The sequence below is a fragment of the Rhodofomes roseus genome (assembly GCF_022264815.1).
Source record: "Rhodofomes roseus strain CIRM-BRFM 1785 chromosome Unknown C8Q71scaffold_31, whole genome shotgun sequence".
Lineage (NCBI taxonomy): Eukaryota > Fungi > Basidiomycota > Agaricomycetes > Polyporales > Fomitopsidaceae > Rhodofomes > Rhodofomes roseus.
The window spans coordinates 293,109-308,998 of record NW_025952987.1 but is presented as its reverse complement, the minus strand read 5'-3'; the positions used below and the strand labels follow the sequence as shown (position 1 = coordinate 308,998).

The window sequence follows — 15,890 nt, the reverse complement described above, 5'->3', positions numbered from 1 at the left end:
GCCAGTGTCTCCCGCGGGTGGGCAACGGTGACTGATTATCACAGAGCCTTTGTCAGTGACGGACGAGAGTGATGTGTAGACGACTCAGCTGCCAATCAATTGCTATTCAGCGTTCACGCGTATCATCGCTGAAGTTATTACTTTATCCTACAACATGTAACTTATTGTATCCTCGCTGCCTCCTAAATGGGCCTGACGTGTGTCTCATGCCGTCCGGGTCGCGCGCGACGCTGGACAGAGGGAACGCGCGTTAACGAGGATCTGCTGTGACATCATTGTGTGACGGCGCTGTATGGCATGACCGTCACGTCACGGAGTACTTAGCCACCGCAAGTTGCCACCCAACTTTTCGCCGCCCCCACTCAACGCCACCGCCCAGCCACCGCTGCCCGCAACAGACACGTCTGCGACCCGCAACCTCGCACTCGCCGCCTTTCCGCTCAGCGACCTCGAGGCTGCAGAGTAGCATTTTACTTGCGCTTAACCGAGCAAGATGGTGCGCGCACACATGAAGCAGACGGTGAGCAACAGTCGGTTGCCGGATACGGATCCGTCCTTCAGCCACTTCTGCCACTGCCCTGTGGCTGATCATGCCTATATCCAGCCTGACGAGAAGAAGGAGACACACAAGAAGAAGACCCCCGTCAAGAAGAAAGTAGAGACTGGATCATGGCCCTGCAGGATGAACGGCTGCAACAAGGTCTTCGCCCGCGAGGCCGACCTCAAACGGCATCAGCGCACCACGAAGACCCATTCCATGCCCGGCTTGTAAGTACCTCGCGTCCCGCCGTGTGCGACATTGACTCTAGCACGATCTCCCTCATCCGCACTTTCCAGTGCATGTCCTCAATGTGACGCGACGTTCACGAGAGTGAGTCACCGCTATCGTCCTGGACGCTTGATGGTTAACGCACAATATGCAGACCGATGCACTCCGTCGACACCAGAAGTCACGGTGCGTCCTGTGCTGTTCGCCGTTGGCTGTAATCATTCATAGCTTGTTAGGCACAATGGTATCGTGATAGCGCCAGTCGAGCAGGACAGGGTCAATACCACCATCGACAATGATGCCGAGTCTTCAGGCTCTAGGTCTCGCAGCGTCACGCCTTCGAAGGAAGGCGAAGGCAGCAGCGCAAACGGCTCACCGCCGCACGCGGTTGCGCAACCTGGCACCTCTGGGCCTGGCAGCTACTACCGCTCACACACTATGAACCAAAGTGCGCACACATTCTACTCGACACTGGTGCCGTGTTGGATGACGTCGTCTGTAGGCTATATACCGCCGCGCCCGCATTCCGGCATGGTGATGGATCCCCACTACTCTCAGTCTATAGGGCCGCCCACTTCTGCCGCAAGGCTTCACCAAGCTACCTGGTCAGGACCCCCACCGCCTCCCTGGGCGGAGGCACCTCCGCCTCCAGGACACCCTATGTACCACATGCCCCCGCCTGGATATTATCCTCCGCAGTACCGGTACGGCGTTCCCCCGCCTGGAATGCCCTTGCCGCCTCACATGCACATGCCTCCGGAGTACATGGGCCATCCACCGTACGGCGCTCCCTACCCGCCACCTCCCCACGGCGCCGCACCGCCGCCGCACAATGGCAGTGCCTCCCCGCCGCAGCGAGAGAAGGATGACGGCGAGTCCGATGATGCTGAAATGGAAGAGGGATCATCCCGAGGTTCGCCGGCCATTGATCCGTCGCTTGAGCAGCCCGCGCAGGCCCTGCACCCGAGTTCGACACAAGCTGGCCAACAAGAGCCTCCGTCCGCAGAGGCGGGTGGGGAGTCCATCTCCCAATCCGAGGCGGAGGCGGCCGTCAAGGCCGTCCTGGCCCTCCAAAAGGCTGGGGCGGCGCCGACACCCGCGCCTGACGCCGAGGCAGAGCAAGCAGCGCCCGCCGCTGCGTCGCAGCCGGCCGCAAAGCCTGAAGTGCCTGAGCAATCAAGCGAACAACCACCTTCATCTGTCAGTGCGCCGGACGCCTCTGCTGATCTCGACATGGATGCTGATGCCGATGGTGAAGCCGACGGTGACGGAGAGGAAGTGAAGGGCGACGCGGTCGACAATTCGTCGGCCTCGAAAGCACCACAAGGCGAGATCGTGACGGAGGACGGCGTGGCCATGCTGAACCCTGGTGAGACTTGCGTATCGCACTGCATTTACGACCATGATAATGACCTTCCTACGGTGTGTGGCAGCGGAGCTGTTGACGCAGGTCGGTTATCACCCCTCACACTAGCTATGCGAGTTGTGCTGACCATGCTCCGGTCTTGCAGGAGTCCTTGGCCTCGCCGCCGCCATGATCACATAGAACGCCTGGGGGGTGATATACCGCGTAGTAACATTCGACTTTCGGGACCGTGACTATTTTATGTTGTACTGTACCTTCGTGACTGTCATATTCGCGATGCCCGTCTTCACTTAGCACATACGGATGGTGATGCTGTAATGATGATAGGACTCTTGAAGCAAATTTAACAAAGGCCAGTGGGACAAGTGTGCGGCTACAGATATAACGATGGTTGACTCGATATTCTACATGCTACTAATGCGAACGAAAGCACATGACGTTATAGTACAAAGCATCGCTGTTGAGAGCGTACCACGTAACATACAGAACCGTGAATAGGCAGTCAGTGATCTTCCGGTTACGCGAAGATGTCGACCTTCGGCCACTTGTACTGCGGGCCGACCTGCTGCACACACATCGAGCCAAGCTTGTGGCCCGCCTCGATGCACTCGTCCTGGCTCTTGCCGAGGACGTACGCGCCGAGGAAACCACCCGCGAACGCGTCGCCCGCGCCGTTCGTGTCGACGATCTCCTCGTCCTTGAGCGGGAGGACGCTGTACACCTTGGGCGAGGCGGTGTCCGCGCTGGACACGACCGTAGTCGCCTTCGGCCCGTGGGTGATGATGACGGTGCGCGGGCGCGAAGGGTTGGACTTGGGCAGCGCAGCGATGGCCGCGGCGACGGCGGCGAGGTCCTTCTGCTCGGGGTGGCCCGTCGCGATGGCCCACGCCTCCGCCTCGGACTCGTTCCCGATGACGATGTCGACGTAGGGCATGATCTGCTGCATCTGGACCTGGAAGAACTGCGGGATGAACGGCGCGGAGAGGTTCAGCACGAAGACCTGGCGCGCGCGCGAGCGTTAGTGGGGGGTGGCGCTGACGGAGGGAGGGCGGGTGCGGTACCTTGCCGGCCTCGGACGCCTTCTTGCTGAGCTCGAGCGCGGACTCGCTGCCGTGCGTGAGGAAGAAGCCCTCCATGTAGAACACTTTGGCGCTCTCGATGCAGGGCGCGACCTCCGGCGAGCTCAGGTGCGCCTTCTCGAACTTCTCCGCTGCGCGCAGCGCGGTCACCAGGCTCCTGTCGGGCGCGGCAGGCACGCGCCAGCGTGAGCGGCCTGCGAGTGCGCGGGAGGGGGGACGTACCGGTCGTGGCCTGTGATGGTGACGGCGCACGCGCCTGTGCGCTCGCCCTTCTTGACCATGTAGCGCTGGTCGAGGCCCTCGCGCTTGTTCGCGGCCTTGAGCTGCTCTGCGAGCTCGTCGTCGCCGACGCAGCCCGTGTAGACGACGGAGCCGGGCGGGAGGACGTACTGGCCATGGCCGATGAGAACGGACGATCGCCCGGGTGGGAACGCACGTACCGCTGCTCCTCGCGCGGCATTTTGGGACGCGCCACCGGCGACGTAGGTCACTTGGTACTTTTCCGCCAGCTCGTCGTAGCTGCGAGGCACGGTCAGTCAGTTGCAATGACACTGCGAGAGACGGACGGACATGGGGAGGTGCTTCTCCTCCGCGAGGATGGCGTCGTTGGACTTGAGGCCGTACTTCTTGAGGATCTCCTCGCCGTCGCGGACCTGCATGTCGAGCAGGGGGTTGCCCATGCAGAAGAGCTGATACGACGCCATGGCTCGGGATCTGGAGGGATGGGGGAGGGAGGTGGGGGTAGGTGGCAAGGATGCTTGTGAGCGGTGGTGCCACAGTGCGCTCGGCTCACTGTCCGTGCACTTGTGCGAGAAAGTTTGAGGATTATCGACGTCCCATCGGATGCCTATCGTCGCAGCCTTCCTCCTCGCGTCCACCATCCTCGTGCAGAGCCTGTACGTCCCAGCGAGTGTATCTCCCCGTCCCGCGTATTAACGGCACCTCAAGTCATATCCGTATCGCATTCTCGCTCAGACTGCATAGTATGGACGGAATGAACATTCTCTGCAACCGGATCCATCTTGTCATATCTCTCACAGGGCTGGGATCTTGGGAGCTGCAGCCGCGTACCATATGGAATGCTCGCTCACACAGCACATTTCGACGGTTCGGGCTACTGGAAGTTGGTTCATACATCCGCTGCATGTGAACTGTACAATATGGATCAACGCTTCGAGCCGCCTGCACGTGTGCGCTGTGCTTGGCCCTGGAAGACTTCATGCTCCCGAGCGTTGAATGCGTATGAGGTGAGTACGACCTACTTCTGCGACAGAAGCTGTGATACTTACTCGCCCAACAGGCACGAGCGGACTCGCTGGATATCGTGTCGCCTTTGCGCCGATGGCCTGTGTTGCGCAGGGATGTGGAGGTAAACCGTGATGTGCTGCTTCTATAGGTACCGTCATCAACGGGGCGGAACCTGGAGGTGCTTCTGGCATCTACCAACTCTTCGGACAAGTGCCCTGCAGTACTCTGGCAGCTAGGCAGTCGAGTGCTGCACACTTGGCGATTCATACGACAAGTCTGCGCTGGCTAGAATTCACTGAAGAGTGGGCTATGGAGGCCGGACGAATCACTGCCATCAGCAGCTCACGATGACCATGCACTGGCACCGCCTCTCCTGGGTGCGATGGAAGGCCATCTGCGGGCGATGTAGACAAGGTGGAATCTTGGAGATACAGATCCTCTCCCCGAACGTCACCAGGCGGGCTCATCGATGACCGCAGTCTAGGCCGTCCTGTAGTGCTATCTATTCCGCGAGAGGAGACCATACTGGGGGACGATTCAGCCTGTAATTGTGTGCCTTGATATGACTCGGATGTGATTCGCGCATGGAATAGCCATGGACCATTCGCTGGTTGATGCACGTAAAAGTCGCTAGCCTGAGGCGTGATTGAAGCTGAAGGCGTAAGGGGAGGAGAGAGGGCAGATCGGGGAATGTGCTTGAGAGCGTGTGATTGGACAAGCGCCGTTGGTCATCCTTCGTACTTTGCAGAACAGAGTGCACCGAATACTGTCTCGTCGCCTCGTTCAACTCGTCCACACTCTCCCTACTCTTTCTCTGCCCTCTCGCAGCCAGCGCACCCACGCACCCGCCAGCAACGGTCCCAGGCGATAGCCCGCACCTAGCGACTCGGCTGTCTCCTCGTGGCTAGCACGCACCCTGCTGCCCACGCCCCCTCCGCCCGCTGCGTCTGATTCGTGCTCTGCTTTTTCACCCCCCCACTCTCCCAGCCACTTCCTGCTACTGTCTGGGCCCGCCCGCCGTCGCGTAGCACGCCGCGCCCGCCATCGTATGCTCGGCGTCCTCCGCTCTGCAGCCCCGCAGCAGCATCCGACCAGCGACACCTCGCGAGTCAAGTTCAGGACTGTCCTCGGCCTCGGATCTCTCAACAAAGACTTTGAACCCGCCCGCCCAAAGCCCTCTGCAGCTGCGACCCCCCAGCCGCGCTCGTTGTCCCGCCGGAGCGTCGACGTCGTCTCTGGATACAGCCTAAAGCGGCAGCACCGAAGGAACCGCTCAAGCGTTGTAGATCCGTCCTTCTTCGCCCCGGACGACCCTGCCCCCGCAGAACCCGCTCCCCAGGCCTCCGACATGAAGAACTCGGTTGCCCAATCCATGCCCACCCGGCGCGTGCCCGTCCGCGCGGTGAACCAGGATGGCCCGTGGACGGTCAGTGTCGCCGAGACGCCCCATGAACCCAATACGTACAGCATATACATTAAGAGTGAGTGCCTATCCGTCACTGCGCCCTGTCTCGTGCGCACAAACCCCCGCATTCTGCCCCGCACCTCCCTCATTCTATCACTCCGTGCAACACGCCGCGTCTTCCTTACGACCGGCCTTTACGTCAATCGTCTCTGTGCTGACCTCTTGACCATTTTCTAGCGCCTACCCATAATATCACCCTCACCCGCACTGCCCTCGAGATCGTCGAGATGCATGGCAAGCTGCGCGAGACCCATCCCGGCTACAAAATGCCCATCCTCCCCATCGACGTCGCCGCCATCCCCCAGCCTCCCAAGCGCAAATCGGCCTTCCTCAATACCCTCTCGCGTCTCGCTTCTCCGGCGTCCAAGGCAGGCCAACGCTCCGCGTCTGGGCGCCACATCTCGGCCACCAGCTCTGCGTCGAGCGCCCTCCCCACCCCGCTCGCGTCGCCCAAACACGAGCTCAATGACCCTTTCTCAGAGGGGGACGATGAGGACGACCTACAGCCGCCCATCCCACCCGCGAACAGCGCTGTCACCGCCCTCGCCGCGTACCTGACGAACGTCGCGAACGACGCCGCATTGCGCCAGTCCCGCGTCTGGAAGCGCTTCAACAGGGTGCGCACCGACGATCTGCAGAGCGTGCGCGTCGAGCGCGCCATCAAGCGCGTTAGGTCCGACATCGCCGCACACGTCAGCCCTGGCAGCTCGACCGATATACGGCAGTCTATCAGCCAGGTCGTCAACGGAGACGAGGAGAAGCCGAAGACGAACGGCGTGCATGCACCCGATACGACGGCGTCAGTGCAGGAGGACATCACCGAAGAGGACGAGGGCGCCGAGTCGACCCCGCCCCCTGCGGCGCCAGGTGTGTCTGCTAAAGATAGCGCGTCTGCGAAGGCTGAGAAGACCGGCGAAGGTGCCGAGGACGGCGCAGAGACGGAGCAGGACCGTGCCCCGACGCCGCGCTCACCCAAGTTCTCCTCAGCCACCGCGGACAGCACGGCGGACAGCACCGTCGAGGACGGGGACGCGCCGCCCACGCCGGACGGCCCCTCGCACCGCATCCCGCGCTCGCAGTCCGCCGACCCGATGCTGCGTGCGTCGCGCGTGTACCTCGCGTCGCCGCTCGGGAGCGACACGACCTCGTCGCGCACGTCGCAGACGGGCGAGTCCGCGGACGACTCGTCGATCTCGACGACGGGGCGCACGTCCGCGCGGAAGAAGCGCTCGAAGAGCATGGACCCGAACACGGTCGGGAAGAAGAGCCAGCGCAAGGTCGTGGTCGACGACTTTGAGATGATGCGCGTGCTCGGGAAGGGCTGCGCGGGCAAGGTCCTGCTCGTGCGCCACAAGCCGACCCAGGACGTGTTCGCGCTCAAGGCGATCACGAAGCGCCACGTGCTGGCGCACCAGGAGCTGCAGCATACGTTGACGGAGCAGGCCGTCCTCAAGAGAATGGCCGCGGAGGGCTCTGATCCGTTCGTCGTGAAGCTGTGGTGGAGCTTCCATGATAAGGAGAACCTCTTCTTGGTTATGGTAAGTGAAGGCGATCAGGCTGTAGGTTGGACTGCGCTCATTGTCGCTCTAGGACTTCCATCCCGGTGGCGACTTGGCTACGCAACTGGCCCGTTGGGGCCGTCTCGGTCGCGACCGTGCAAGGTTCTATGCTGCCGAAATCGTCGAGGGTGTGGAGGGGCTCCACGCTGCCGGTGTCATCTACCGAGACCTGAAGCCCGAGAACATCCTCATCGCCGCCGACGGTCATATCGTCCTCACCGACTTTGGCCTCTCAAAAGAGTTCCCGCGCAGGAACGCCCCGCTCACCGCGCCGTCCACTCCCTCTGGGTTCCGGGGCGACTTCACTGCTGGCACGCCCACTGCTGCGACTCCGCACTGGATGAAGCATGAGGCAGGCAAGGACTGGGCGCCCCCCGCGCAGCTCGACACTACGTCGACGTTCTGCGGTACCGCGGAGTACCTTGCGCCGGAGGTCATCCAGGGCCAGCAGTACAGCTACGAGGTGGACTGGTGGAGCTTCGGCACGATGCTCTACGAGATGCTTACTGGGATCGTGAGTATGGGCGAATGTAGATGTGTTTGGATACTGACCGGGCTGCTTTGCAGACTCCGTTCTGGGCGAACAACCACTCCGACATGTACTACAGGGTCTTGCAGGATGAACTACAGTTCCCCGAGGATAGAACGATGGATCAGGACACCAAGAGTCTAGTCCGTGGTGTACGTGCTCCGGCGCCTAGTAGTAGATGTACGACTGACAGTCACTTTGAAGCTGCTGCAACGCAATCCTGCCTTGCGTATGAAGGAACCACGGATCAAGAAGCATCCCTACTTCTCGATGATGTCAGTACCTTCAACAGTCTTTCCCGATGATCTCGTTTCTGATGTGCAAATCCACCTACAGAGACTGGTCGCATGTGTATTATAAACGCTACATACGTACGCGCTTGACCACTTCTCAACTTGTCGCGTGATGCTGATCGTCCTTGACACTGACAGCCCCCTATATTCCGCCTATCGACCCATCCAACGCCAGTGATACCCAGAACTTCGACGATACCTTCCTGGACATGGAGCCTGTAATCAAAGACGACGAAGAGCAGATTGACACGGACCAGGAAGGTCAGACCGATGCTGAGCGCACTGACGGCGAGGATGGCGCAGTTACGCCGTCGCAATCTCGGAGTCCTTCGATCCACCCTGTGGAAGACGAGGTCGATGTGTTCGACGGATACTCGTTCAAGGGCAGACACTCTATCATCATGGATGAGGAGGATGAGGAGGAAGAGGAAGACGAGGAAGAAGAGGACGAGGAAGCGTCCGTCACTGGGCCAAGTATCGACAGCGTGCTTCTCGAGGAGCAGGCTTCTGAAGGAGTTGCTGTCGGTGCAGAGGTTGCAGATCAGACGGCAGTGGCAGTTGATGAGGCAGCCGAGCCCAAGACGCCGGAAGCGCGTCCCGCGGTGCTACCACAGGCTGCTGCACCTCCGAGTCCCTCCAGGGAACAGGCTGCCGCAGCTGCGAAGAAGACCGTATCTCGGCGCAGTCGCGAGGTGCAGATCTCGGAAGCCGCGAAAGCCGAGGCGGCCACCGCCGACGAGGCCAAGGCTGTGAAGGTTGCCGCTGCGAAGCGGCAGAGCGCACAGAGGCTGCGGGGACGCAGGGAGAAGTCCGGTATCCCGGCCTTGGACCGCGACCTGTCCGACGCACACGACGAGGACACGGAGCGCGAAGAGGACGACGACTGGGACTTCGTCGAGGCGGACGTCAATGTCGAGGAACGCAATGGTGCAAAGGGCACGAGTCTGTTTGCGCGTGGCGTCGTCGACAGGTATAAGCTCGCGGTGTTCCGCAAGTCGACGCCGCGCAGGTCGGGCGGGCCTCGGTCGTTCTCTGGCATTTCGATGGAATCCGAACTTGCCAGCCCGGAGGGTGCTTCACCGACGCCTTCAGACAAACAGCGACGGGGGCGCTCTGCGGGGCTTACCTTCCGCAAGCACCCTAGGCAGTTCCTGCGCCAGAGGTCACCGCAAGCGTCGTCGCGGTCGAGCCCGAGTGGCAAGACGCTCACTTCGTCGACCTCGGCAACGCTGTCGGCTGCCTCGACCAATTCGACCGGCGGGCTGTTGACCCCGTCAGCATCTGGTGGCAGTACGGAGCCCGGCACTCCGTCGTTAAGATCGAAGGAGTCCGCAATGTCTATGGGCTCCCCGAGCGATACGTCCGACCTCTCCATCGACGAAGTGAACCACCTAGGTGACCACACGATCCGGGGCAACGCTGCAGTGGACGAAGACAGACAAAAGAGCAAGGTCTTGAAGAAGTACAAGGAAGCAGGGGAGAAGGTCTTGTCCATCTTCCAGTCGCCCCGGTAACCTCGTCGGTGGGCGGTGTGTTCATACGAACGCTATCGAATCCTTCACATGCTGTGCTTGACGTTGCATCTCTTGCTGCTATGCATTTCACCTATTGCTATTATTCACCAACATTGTCTACGTTCCTTCACTTCTGCTTCCGTGCCCCTGGAAAGGACACATGGTGTTCATACGGATTCTATCGACCCACTCTCCTTATTGCGGTTATTTTGTGTTATTGTATCTTGGTATCCCCTCAGAAACGCAGCAAACTGTTCTCCATAGTATTTACGAGCACTGACCACCACGTATCGTCGCTAGACCATTCATTAATACAGACTGTCGATGATGGCTGAACTGGAACTGTCTGCGCTGACGTGCCTTTTGAGTGATAATTGTGCGTTTTTCGTCTGCGCAGAACGATGTCGACGAGGAGACAATGCACCTCCACTGTAAGCTGGTCTTATAGCCTTGTCAGACGGATGCGTACAATCATACTCGCTATTAGTGTTCGTCCATAAGTCAATAGGACAATGTAGGGTATGATAAATCGCGTATGCAGGAAGTCCAGTGGTGTAGGGAATGCTCATCGTACAGGTCATGACGTGCTAACGAAGGAAGAAATGAGTGTCCAAAAGCGTACTAAGTGAAGAACGTGGTACTAGAAAAGAATCTTGAAAATGTCAGCGTGTAACATAGTTCCAAGTCCTGACGTCCTCAGGTCCTGACAATCGCACGACGCCTATACAAGCACATCCGCCGAGTGCTCAGTAACCATACCCAGGCTGCGGGGGAGCCGCTCCCGGGGGCAGGGTCGACGAACGCGAGTACCTGTTCTGTGGCGGCGCCTGCGACGGCGGACGCCGGCCCTGTTGTCTTGAAACTCTCCGCACACCACCACCAGGAGCGGGTACAGGCCCGTTATCTGCCAGGCTGAATCCGCGGGCTGCTCTTGTCTGCGCATGCGCAGGCGTCTTCGGTGGAGGTGGAGGTGGTCCCGACTGCTCGGACTCGCTCGGACTGTAAGACTGAGCAGGTTCGTCGACGAACCCTCCACCCGCCTGGTAGCCATACGGGTTGAAGACCTCGCCTGAGTACGCATTGGCTGCAGGGGCTTGCCGAAGAGTCGCGCCGCTTGCAGTAGCTGTACGCACTACACGTTCCTGGAATGCACCACCCTGTTGTGGATACGATTGTGTGGGGTATTGCGATGTCGGCTCTTGCACGAACGACTGTTGTTGCGCATAGGTCGGCTGTTGGTGAGACTCAGATTGATAGGGTGAATCATAATCATCCTGGTAGTCGTTGTTCGGAGACGGACTGGAGACTAGCTTGTGGGACGATCCCAGTTCTGACGTGTTCTCGTCCGTGCTCGAGCGCGACATGCCAGAGGTTGATACGGATGGTGTGGTGGCGGGAAGATGAGGTTGTCTGCTGTTGACAGCCAGAGGGGCGGGCAGCATGAGGAGTTGGTTGCTGTCTTTCCTGGGTCGTGAAGGAGGCATATTCGACGACTCGTACGTCTCTGAATCGTATTGCTGATTGTATTGCGGGTCAGCCATAGAAGACATTGATGGCCGTCGACTGTCGCCTCTGCAGACCAACACGTTAGATACTGAGCGCATTGGTCCCCGCAAAAACTCACCTCTTCGGCGAATACGAGCGGTAGTCGAATACCGTGGAGTCCCTCGACTGAGTCCCACTCTTCCATCGCCTTTCACGCTCAAACTCGGCCCATCGTTTCATGACGATATGGGTCGAGTCAAACTCGCCCTCCTTGTCACCGTGGTTGCCGCCAGCCTTGTCGCCAGCGACCTGCCTCGTCTGACCCCAGGAGAAGTCATCAAAGTGCCAGTATGCGTACGCCGGTAGGACACCGTTCCAGATGGGCAAGGAGAAGAGGTAGATGACCATCCAGCCCACGTATGCCAGCTTGAACGATGTGATGACGATCAGAATACCGGGTAGACCGAGGATAATGCCGAGGAGGACCAGAGGGATCGTGGTACTAGACGAGTGCGGGATGATCGTGTCGATGATGACGTAGAGCGTGAAGGAGATGGCAGCGGGGAGGACTAGCGTTCCGACAAGCTCCATACCAACGACGAACTGCATAGAGAAGCAGAAGGTACCGCACATGTCCCGAACGAGTATCAGTTCCGCAAGGTTGTGCACAGTCGAGTTGATCCAACGACGACGCTGAGACAGGAGGATCATGAAGGTATCGGGGACAATGGTCTTGCATACCGCCGAGGCACAGAAGATGTTCTTGCGCTTCGGGAACGTCTTCAGAAGCAGAGTGGTCAGATATCGATCCTCTCCGAGCAGCAGCAGGTTCTTCTTGTGCAAGGTGTCGACGATGTTCTCCGAGTAGTGCTCCACGATGTCCGGGTTAGCCAAGATAGGCACCCAGTAGCCAGAATCGCCCTTCGGTGCCTTGATGCGATACATACTGAAGCAACCCGGCAAACACGTAACACTACCAAACGTAGATTCGAACGCTTTCGTCATGTGGTGCGAAATGAAGTATTCGAAGACTACAAGCAAGGTTCAGTTAAACACCTATTGAGCTTTGAAGAACGCACCTTGTATCATCGTAACCCAGGAATCAGTCTTGTTGGCGATCTTGGTCTCGCCACAGATGCCCATGACCTCGTAATCCTGGACCATACACGCCACCATGCGACTGACGGAATCCGGGAAGACCTTTGTGTCCGCATCGACGCAAAGCACCATCTCGTACCGGTCCGGGCTGACCCCGGTGCAACGCCAGATCGAGTTGAAGAACTCGTACTCGAACGTCGTCATGCGCTCGTCGAACATGACCTTTTGCAGGAACGCCATGAGCACGATCTGCGAGTCGCGCTTGCCACGGTTGCCCGGCTTGCCGTCGTTCGCCTCGAGCGGGTTGCCGACCTTTGCGACGAGAATCATCGGGACGCGCTGCTGCTTGCTCCGCTCGATCGTCGCGTCATCGTAGTCGTAGAAGCCCGCGTAGACCTTGGCCATGTTATGTCGCTTGTGACCGTCGGCGATGGCGACGTATGAGTGTGCCTCGACATCCTCCGGAGCGATGATAAAGTCCTTCATCATCGACAGACAGATCTCTGGCGTCGTCATCGTGTTCCCGGCACCCTTGACCATACCGTCGGCGATGACTAGCATGAGCTTGTGGCTGTTCGGGTAGTCCGTCGTCGCAAGGGAATCCAGCGTTGTCCTCAACCCCTCCGTCGACTCGGAGTAAGCCGTCACCAGACAGATGGTATGTGCGAGGGGGAAGTGGAACGGCTCGTAGTCCGGAGGCGGCTGCGGCACGACGTTGTGCAGCGGGAACGGGCAGGGATTCTCAGGGAAAAGCGCATGCGTCCCTTCCGCCGCGAGTGACACGGAGCTCCTCGAGTGGCGATACCCAGGCGTGTCCGGAGGTGTGAGCTTGGTCGTGCTCCTGCCTCCGTACAAGCTCATGGTGGCCGCAGCCTTCTTGTGGGGAACGGGCTCGAGTATGCCGTACGCAGCCGAGGTACGACTACCAAGGACACCAGGCTTCAGCGCCGTCTCCGCGGGCGTGAAACGCGAAGTGCTCGGCAGGAACGTCTTCCTCTTCGCGCCCTTCGCGCCCTTCGCGACGCCATTCTTGTGCACGTTCGGACGGTACTCGGCGGGAGCAGGCTTGTAGATGTCGTTCGTCCAGTTCTCGATCTCGAGCATGCGCTGCCGGCGCTGCTGGTGGGTCTCGTTGTTGTAATTCCCGACCTTGGCGGAGATGAACCAGAAGAAGAACAGCGCGATGGCGAAGCGGATGCCCACGACTCCAATAATGAAGACCAACGAGACGTAGAGCACGATCTGCGAAGCGACACAGCCGATCGTGTTGGTGTCGATGAAGCCTACCTGAATGATCTGCTGGAGGCACAGCGCGAGGTCTTTCTGGTCCGTGCGCATGAAGTACATCGACAGATCTTTGCCGTTATACGTGCCATTGCCCTTCTTGAACTCATCGAAGACAGAGGGGTAGCTGACCTCGGATGTATCGAGCCATTGAAGCAAATCAAAATCGAGGACAGCGCTATTGACGGCCGTCAGCATGTGCATAAACTTTGTTTTGATTCTTACTCACGATTCCCAGACAACGAGATTGCGTGAGCCATCTGCGACTTGGTCCCAAGTAAAGTAGACCTGGCCCAATGGCTTCATGCTGGAGAGCTGGCTACGTGCCGATGAAGCCGTGTGACACGTCGTGTCCGAGCCATAGTTCGTCGAGTTGACTGGCAAGCCGCTGTTCTGGCCGTGAACGTTGCACGGGAAGTACCACTCCGGATCGCTGGTACTACCACTAATCGACGATCCGCTCGCCTTCGTGATGTAGTTCGAGCAGTGGCCGCCGGTATTCTGGAACATGAACGAGATGTCGTTGCCTGCCGCTTTCCATCCTCCGACATATAGCGGGTTCGTCTTCCCATCGAAGTTGCCAACCGCAGGATGATTGAAGTTCGAGAAATCGTAGTCGTAGCCATGGACGATCACCGAAGCGTTCTCCACTGAGCCTGACTGGTACCGGTTGTTCGGTGTACCGCAGACGGTACGCGTGAACCCGAACGTGATGAAACCTACAACCGCCATCAACGCGAGGATGATCCCTAGTAGACCCATCTTCTCTCGCCATGCTCTGATTTGTTCCGGAGTGCGGATGCCTGCGGGGTCTTAGTGAGATGCAGTTTTTGAACGGTGGGGGCACGACATACCGAACAATCGAAGCAGTGGTGGAGGTACTAGGCAGGTAAGAATAAAGCAATACATGAACCATGGGCCCTTCGGACCAGGACCCAGTCTATCCATGCAACTCCTCTTGGGTGTGGCATCCGCTGGTGCTGGTGCCTTCTTGCGACGCAATGTCTGGCCCCGCTTGAAGAGAGCAAGACCGGACTCGTGAACGTCCTCGTCTCGTGCAAGGAGAGATTTGCCTCGCCGTAGGTTGCCTCTTTGCGGGATGTTTCCCGTTGCTACGTAGAGAAAATCAAAGACGACAGTCGATCGCACCATCCAGAGACCGGAGTAGCCCAAGGAGAGCAAGACACCATCGCGGAGCAAGCGTTTGAACCGAATGCAAGGACGAGGATAACGTCAGCGTCAATCGCCACGCATCCCGAGGTCGGTTTCAAGGCGGTCGCGACAAAGGCAGAAGCCAAAAAGATATAGCCGGAGTCGAATAGAAGTGATGAAGCAGATACAGTCAGCGACGGCGGAGCTGTATATGAGGACGACACGCACTCGACGGGATAGCATTCCCCCCTCCCTCATCCTCCATCTGTTGTGCATGATTCCTGTAATGCCACAACCGATGTCCGGGCTCGATCTTCTCTCTGTCCGGCCTCACCAAGCTCTTCTTCCGACCTACTCCGCTGGCACCCACGCCCGCCATCCCGTCCTCCATGAAAGCAGCGTCGCTAGGCGACTCTGGCGACTGGAGCTGGTTGTTGTTGTAGGCGGTGTGAGCGCGGGTGCGGGCCTGGTCGATGGGGTTGCGACGGTCGCCGCTCTCCTTGCCCTGGAAAGACACACCGGTGTAAGAGTCGATGGTAGGCATCGGGGGCGGACGGTTGCCGTAGTGGGTGCCATACGGGACGTTGGGGGGCTCATAGTCGGCCGGCGGGGACTGAGCGTTGGGCGGACGGGCTGAACGCGGAGGACGTTGTCCGCGGTGGTCCATGGTGGTGGATGGAGGACGGCGGGCGGTCAGCGCATGCAAGGCGGGCAGGGCGAGCGAGTGAATGCAGGTGTGAGGTAGAACGTGAGAGCACCGCGAAGAAGGCCAACGCCCCGTAAATGCGTGCTTACTTACTCACGCATATTTTAACTCCTAGCTATTCTAGGCAGTCCGGGCGCCTTCCTCCTGATACGCTACAAATCCCCAAATGCTTATTTACTGACAGCATAAACGCTGTGCCTCGAGTTCCTCGGTCGACAAAAAGAGCTACCCCATGACGAATGTCCCCACGAACATAAGTTATCTGTGTCGAGTTCAACTCCCATCCGAAGACCCGGCAACGCGCTTTCCCTGCTTTTGAGACTTTCCGGCGAACGTGTACTCT

General features: G+C 59.1%; 4 protein-coding genes across 4 annotated transcripts; 2 read left to right on the top strand and 2 right to left on the bottom strand.

Annotated features, from left to right (window-relative positions):
* Window positions 1-493: 493 nt before the first annotated feature.
* On the top strand, window positions 494-2,307 carry C8Q71DRAFT_862516 (uncharacterized protein; the record flags this gene model as incomplete). Its single annotated transcript, XM_047928039.1, has 7 exons — window positions 494-768; window positions 838-871; window positions 924-955; window positions 1,006-1,217; window positions 1,272-2,138; window positions 2,203-2,219; window positions 2,281-2,307. The coding sequence occupies 7 exons, from the start codon at window positions 494-496 to the stop codon at window positions 2,305-2,307; spliced, it is 1,464 nt and encodes a 487-aa protein (XP_047773812.1).
* A 186-nt stretch (window positions 2,308-2,493) lies between these two features.
* On the bottom strand, window positions 2,494-4,035 carry C8Q71DRAFT_824795 (Ribokinase-like protein). Its single transcript, XM_047926266.1, has 5 exons — window positions 3,785-4,035; window positions 3,655-3,733; window positions 3,437-3,603; window positions 3,197-3,371; window positions 2,494-3,135 (listed from the first exon to the last, which is right to left on the bottom strand). The coding sequence occupies exons 1-5, from the start codon at window positions 3,916-3,918 to the stop codon at window positions 2,653-2,655; spliced, it is 1,038 nt and encodes a 345-aa protein (XP_047773811.1). The 5' UTR covers window positions 3,919-4,035; the 3' UTR covers window positions 2,494-2,652.
* A 1,921-nt stretch (window positions 4,036-5,956) lies between these two features.
* Window positions 5,957-10,164, top strand: C8Q71DRAFT_786099 (uncharacterized protein). The gene is made up of 6 exons (XM_047925115.1): window positions 5,957-7,465; window positions 7,518-8,000; window positions 8,054-8,167; window positions 8,220-8,290; window positions 8,352-8,386; window positions 8,447-10,164. Exons 1-6 carry the CDS (start codon window positions 6,155-6,157, stop codon window positions 9,820-9,822), a joined length of 3,390 nt encoding a protein of 1,129 aa, XP_047773810.1. The 5' UTR covers window positions 5,957-6,154; the 3' UTR covers window positions 9,823-10,164.
* On the bottom strand, window positions 10,143-15,615 carry C8Q71DRAFT_786097 (glycosyltransferase family 2 protein). Its single transcript, XM_047925114.1, has 6 exons — window positions 15,070-15,615; window positions 14,544-14,801; window positions 13,919-14,492; window positions 12,387-13,867; window positions 11,447-12,338; window positions 10,143-11,394 (listed from the first exon to the last, which is right to left on the bottom strand). The coding sequence occupies exons 1-6, from the start codon at window positions 15,506-15,508 to the stop codon at window positions 10,569-10,571; spliced, it is 4,470 nt and encodes a 1,489-aa protein (XP_047773809.1). The 5' UTR covers window positions 15,509-15,615; the 3' UTR covers window positions 10,143-10,568.
* Window positions 15,616-15,890: the final 275 nt, after the last annotated feature.

What these genes read in the sequence shown, in the direction of transcription:
- C8Q71DRAFT_786097 (XM_047925114.1), bottom strand. Translation starts at nt 15,508, where the DNA reads ATGGACCACCGCGGACAACGTCCTCCGCGTTCAGCCCGTCCGCCCAAC. An exon ending in CTGGGTTACGATGATACAAG is followed by an intron (nt 12,339 to 12,386) that starts GTGCGTTCTTCA and finishes CCTTGCTTGTAG; the next exon opens with TCTTCGAATACTTCATTTCG. An exon ending in CGCTCGTATTCGCCGAAGAG is followed by an intron (nt 11,395 to 11,446) that starts GTGAGTTTTTGC and finishes GTTGGTCTGCAG; the next exon opens with AGGCGACAGTCGACGGCCAT.
- C8Q71DRAFT_786099 (XM_047925115.1), top strand. Translation starts at nt 6,155, where the DNA reads ATGCATGGCAAGCTGCGCGAGACCCATCCCGGCTACAAAATGCCCATC. An exon ending in ACGAGATGCTTACTGGGATC is followed by an intron (nt 8,001 to 8,053) that starts GTGAGTATGGGC and finishes GCTGCTTTGCAG; the next exon opens with ACTCCGTTCTGGGCGAACAA. An exon ending in CCAAGAGTCTAGTCCGTGGT is followed by an intron (nt 8,168 to 8,219) that starts GTACGTGCTCCG and finishes GTCACTTTGAAG; the next exon opens with CTGCTGCAACGCAATCCTGC.
- C8Q71DRAFT_824795 (XM_047926266.1), bottom strand. Translation starts at nt 3,918, where the DNA reads ATGGCGTCGTATCAGCTCTTCTGCATGGGCAACCCCCTGCTCGACATG. An exon ending in GAGGAGAAGCACCTCCCCAT is followed by an intron (nt 3,734 to 3,784) that starts GTCCGTCCGTCT and finishes CGTGCCTCGCAG; the next exon opens with CTACGACGAGCTGGCGGAAA. An exon ending in ACCATCACAGGCCACGACCG is followed by an intron (nt 3,372 to 3,436) that starts GTACGTCCCCCC and finishes CGCGCCCGACAG; the next exon opens with GAGCCTGGTGACCGCGCTGC.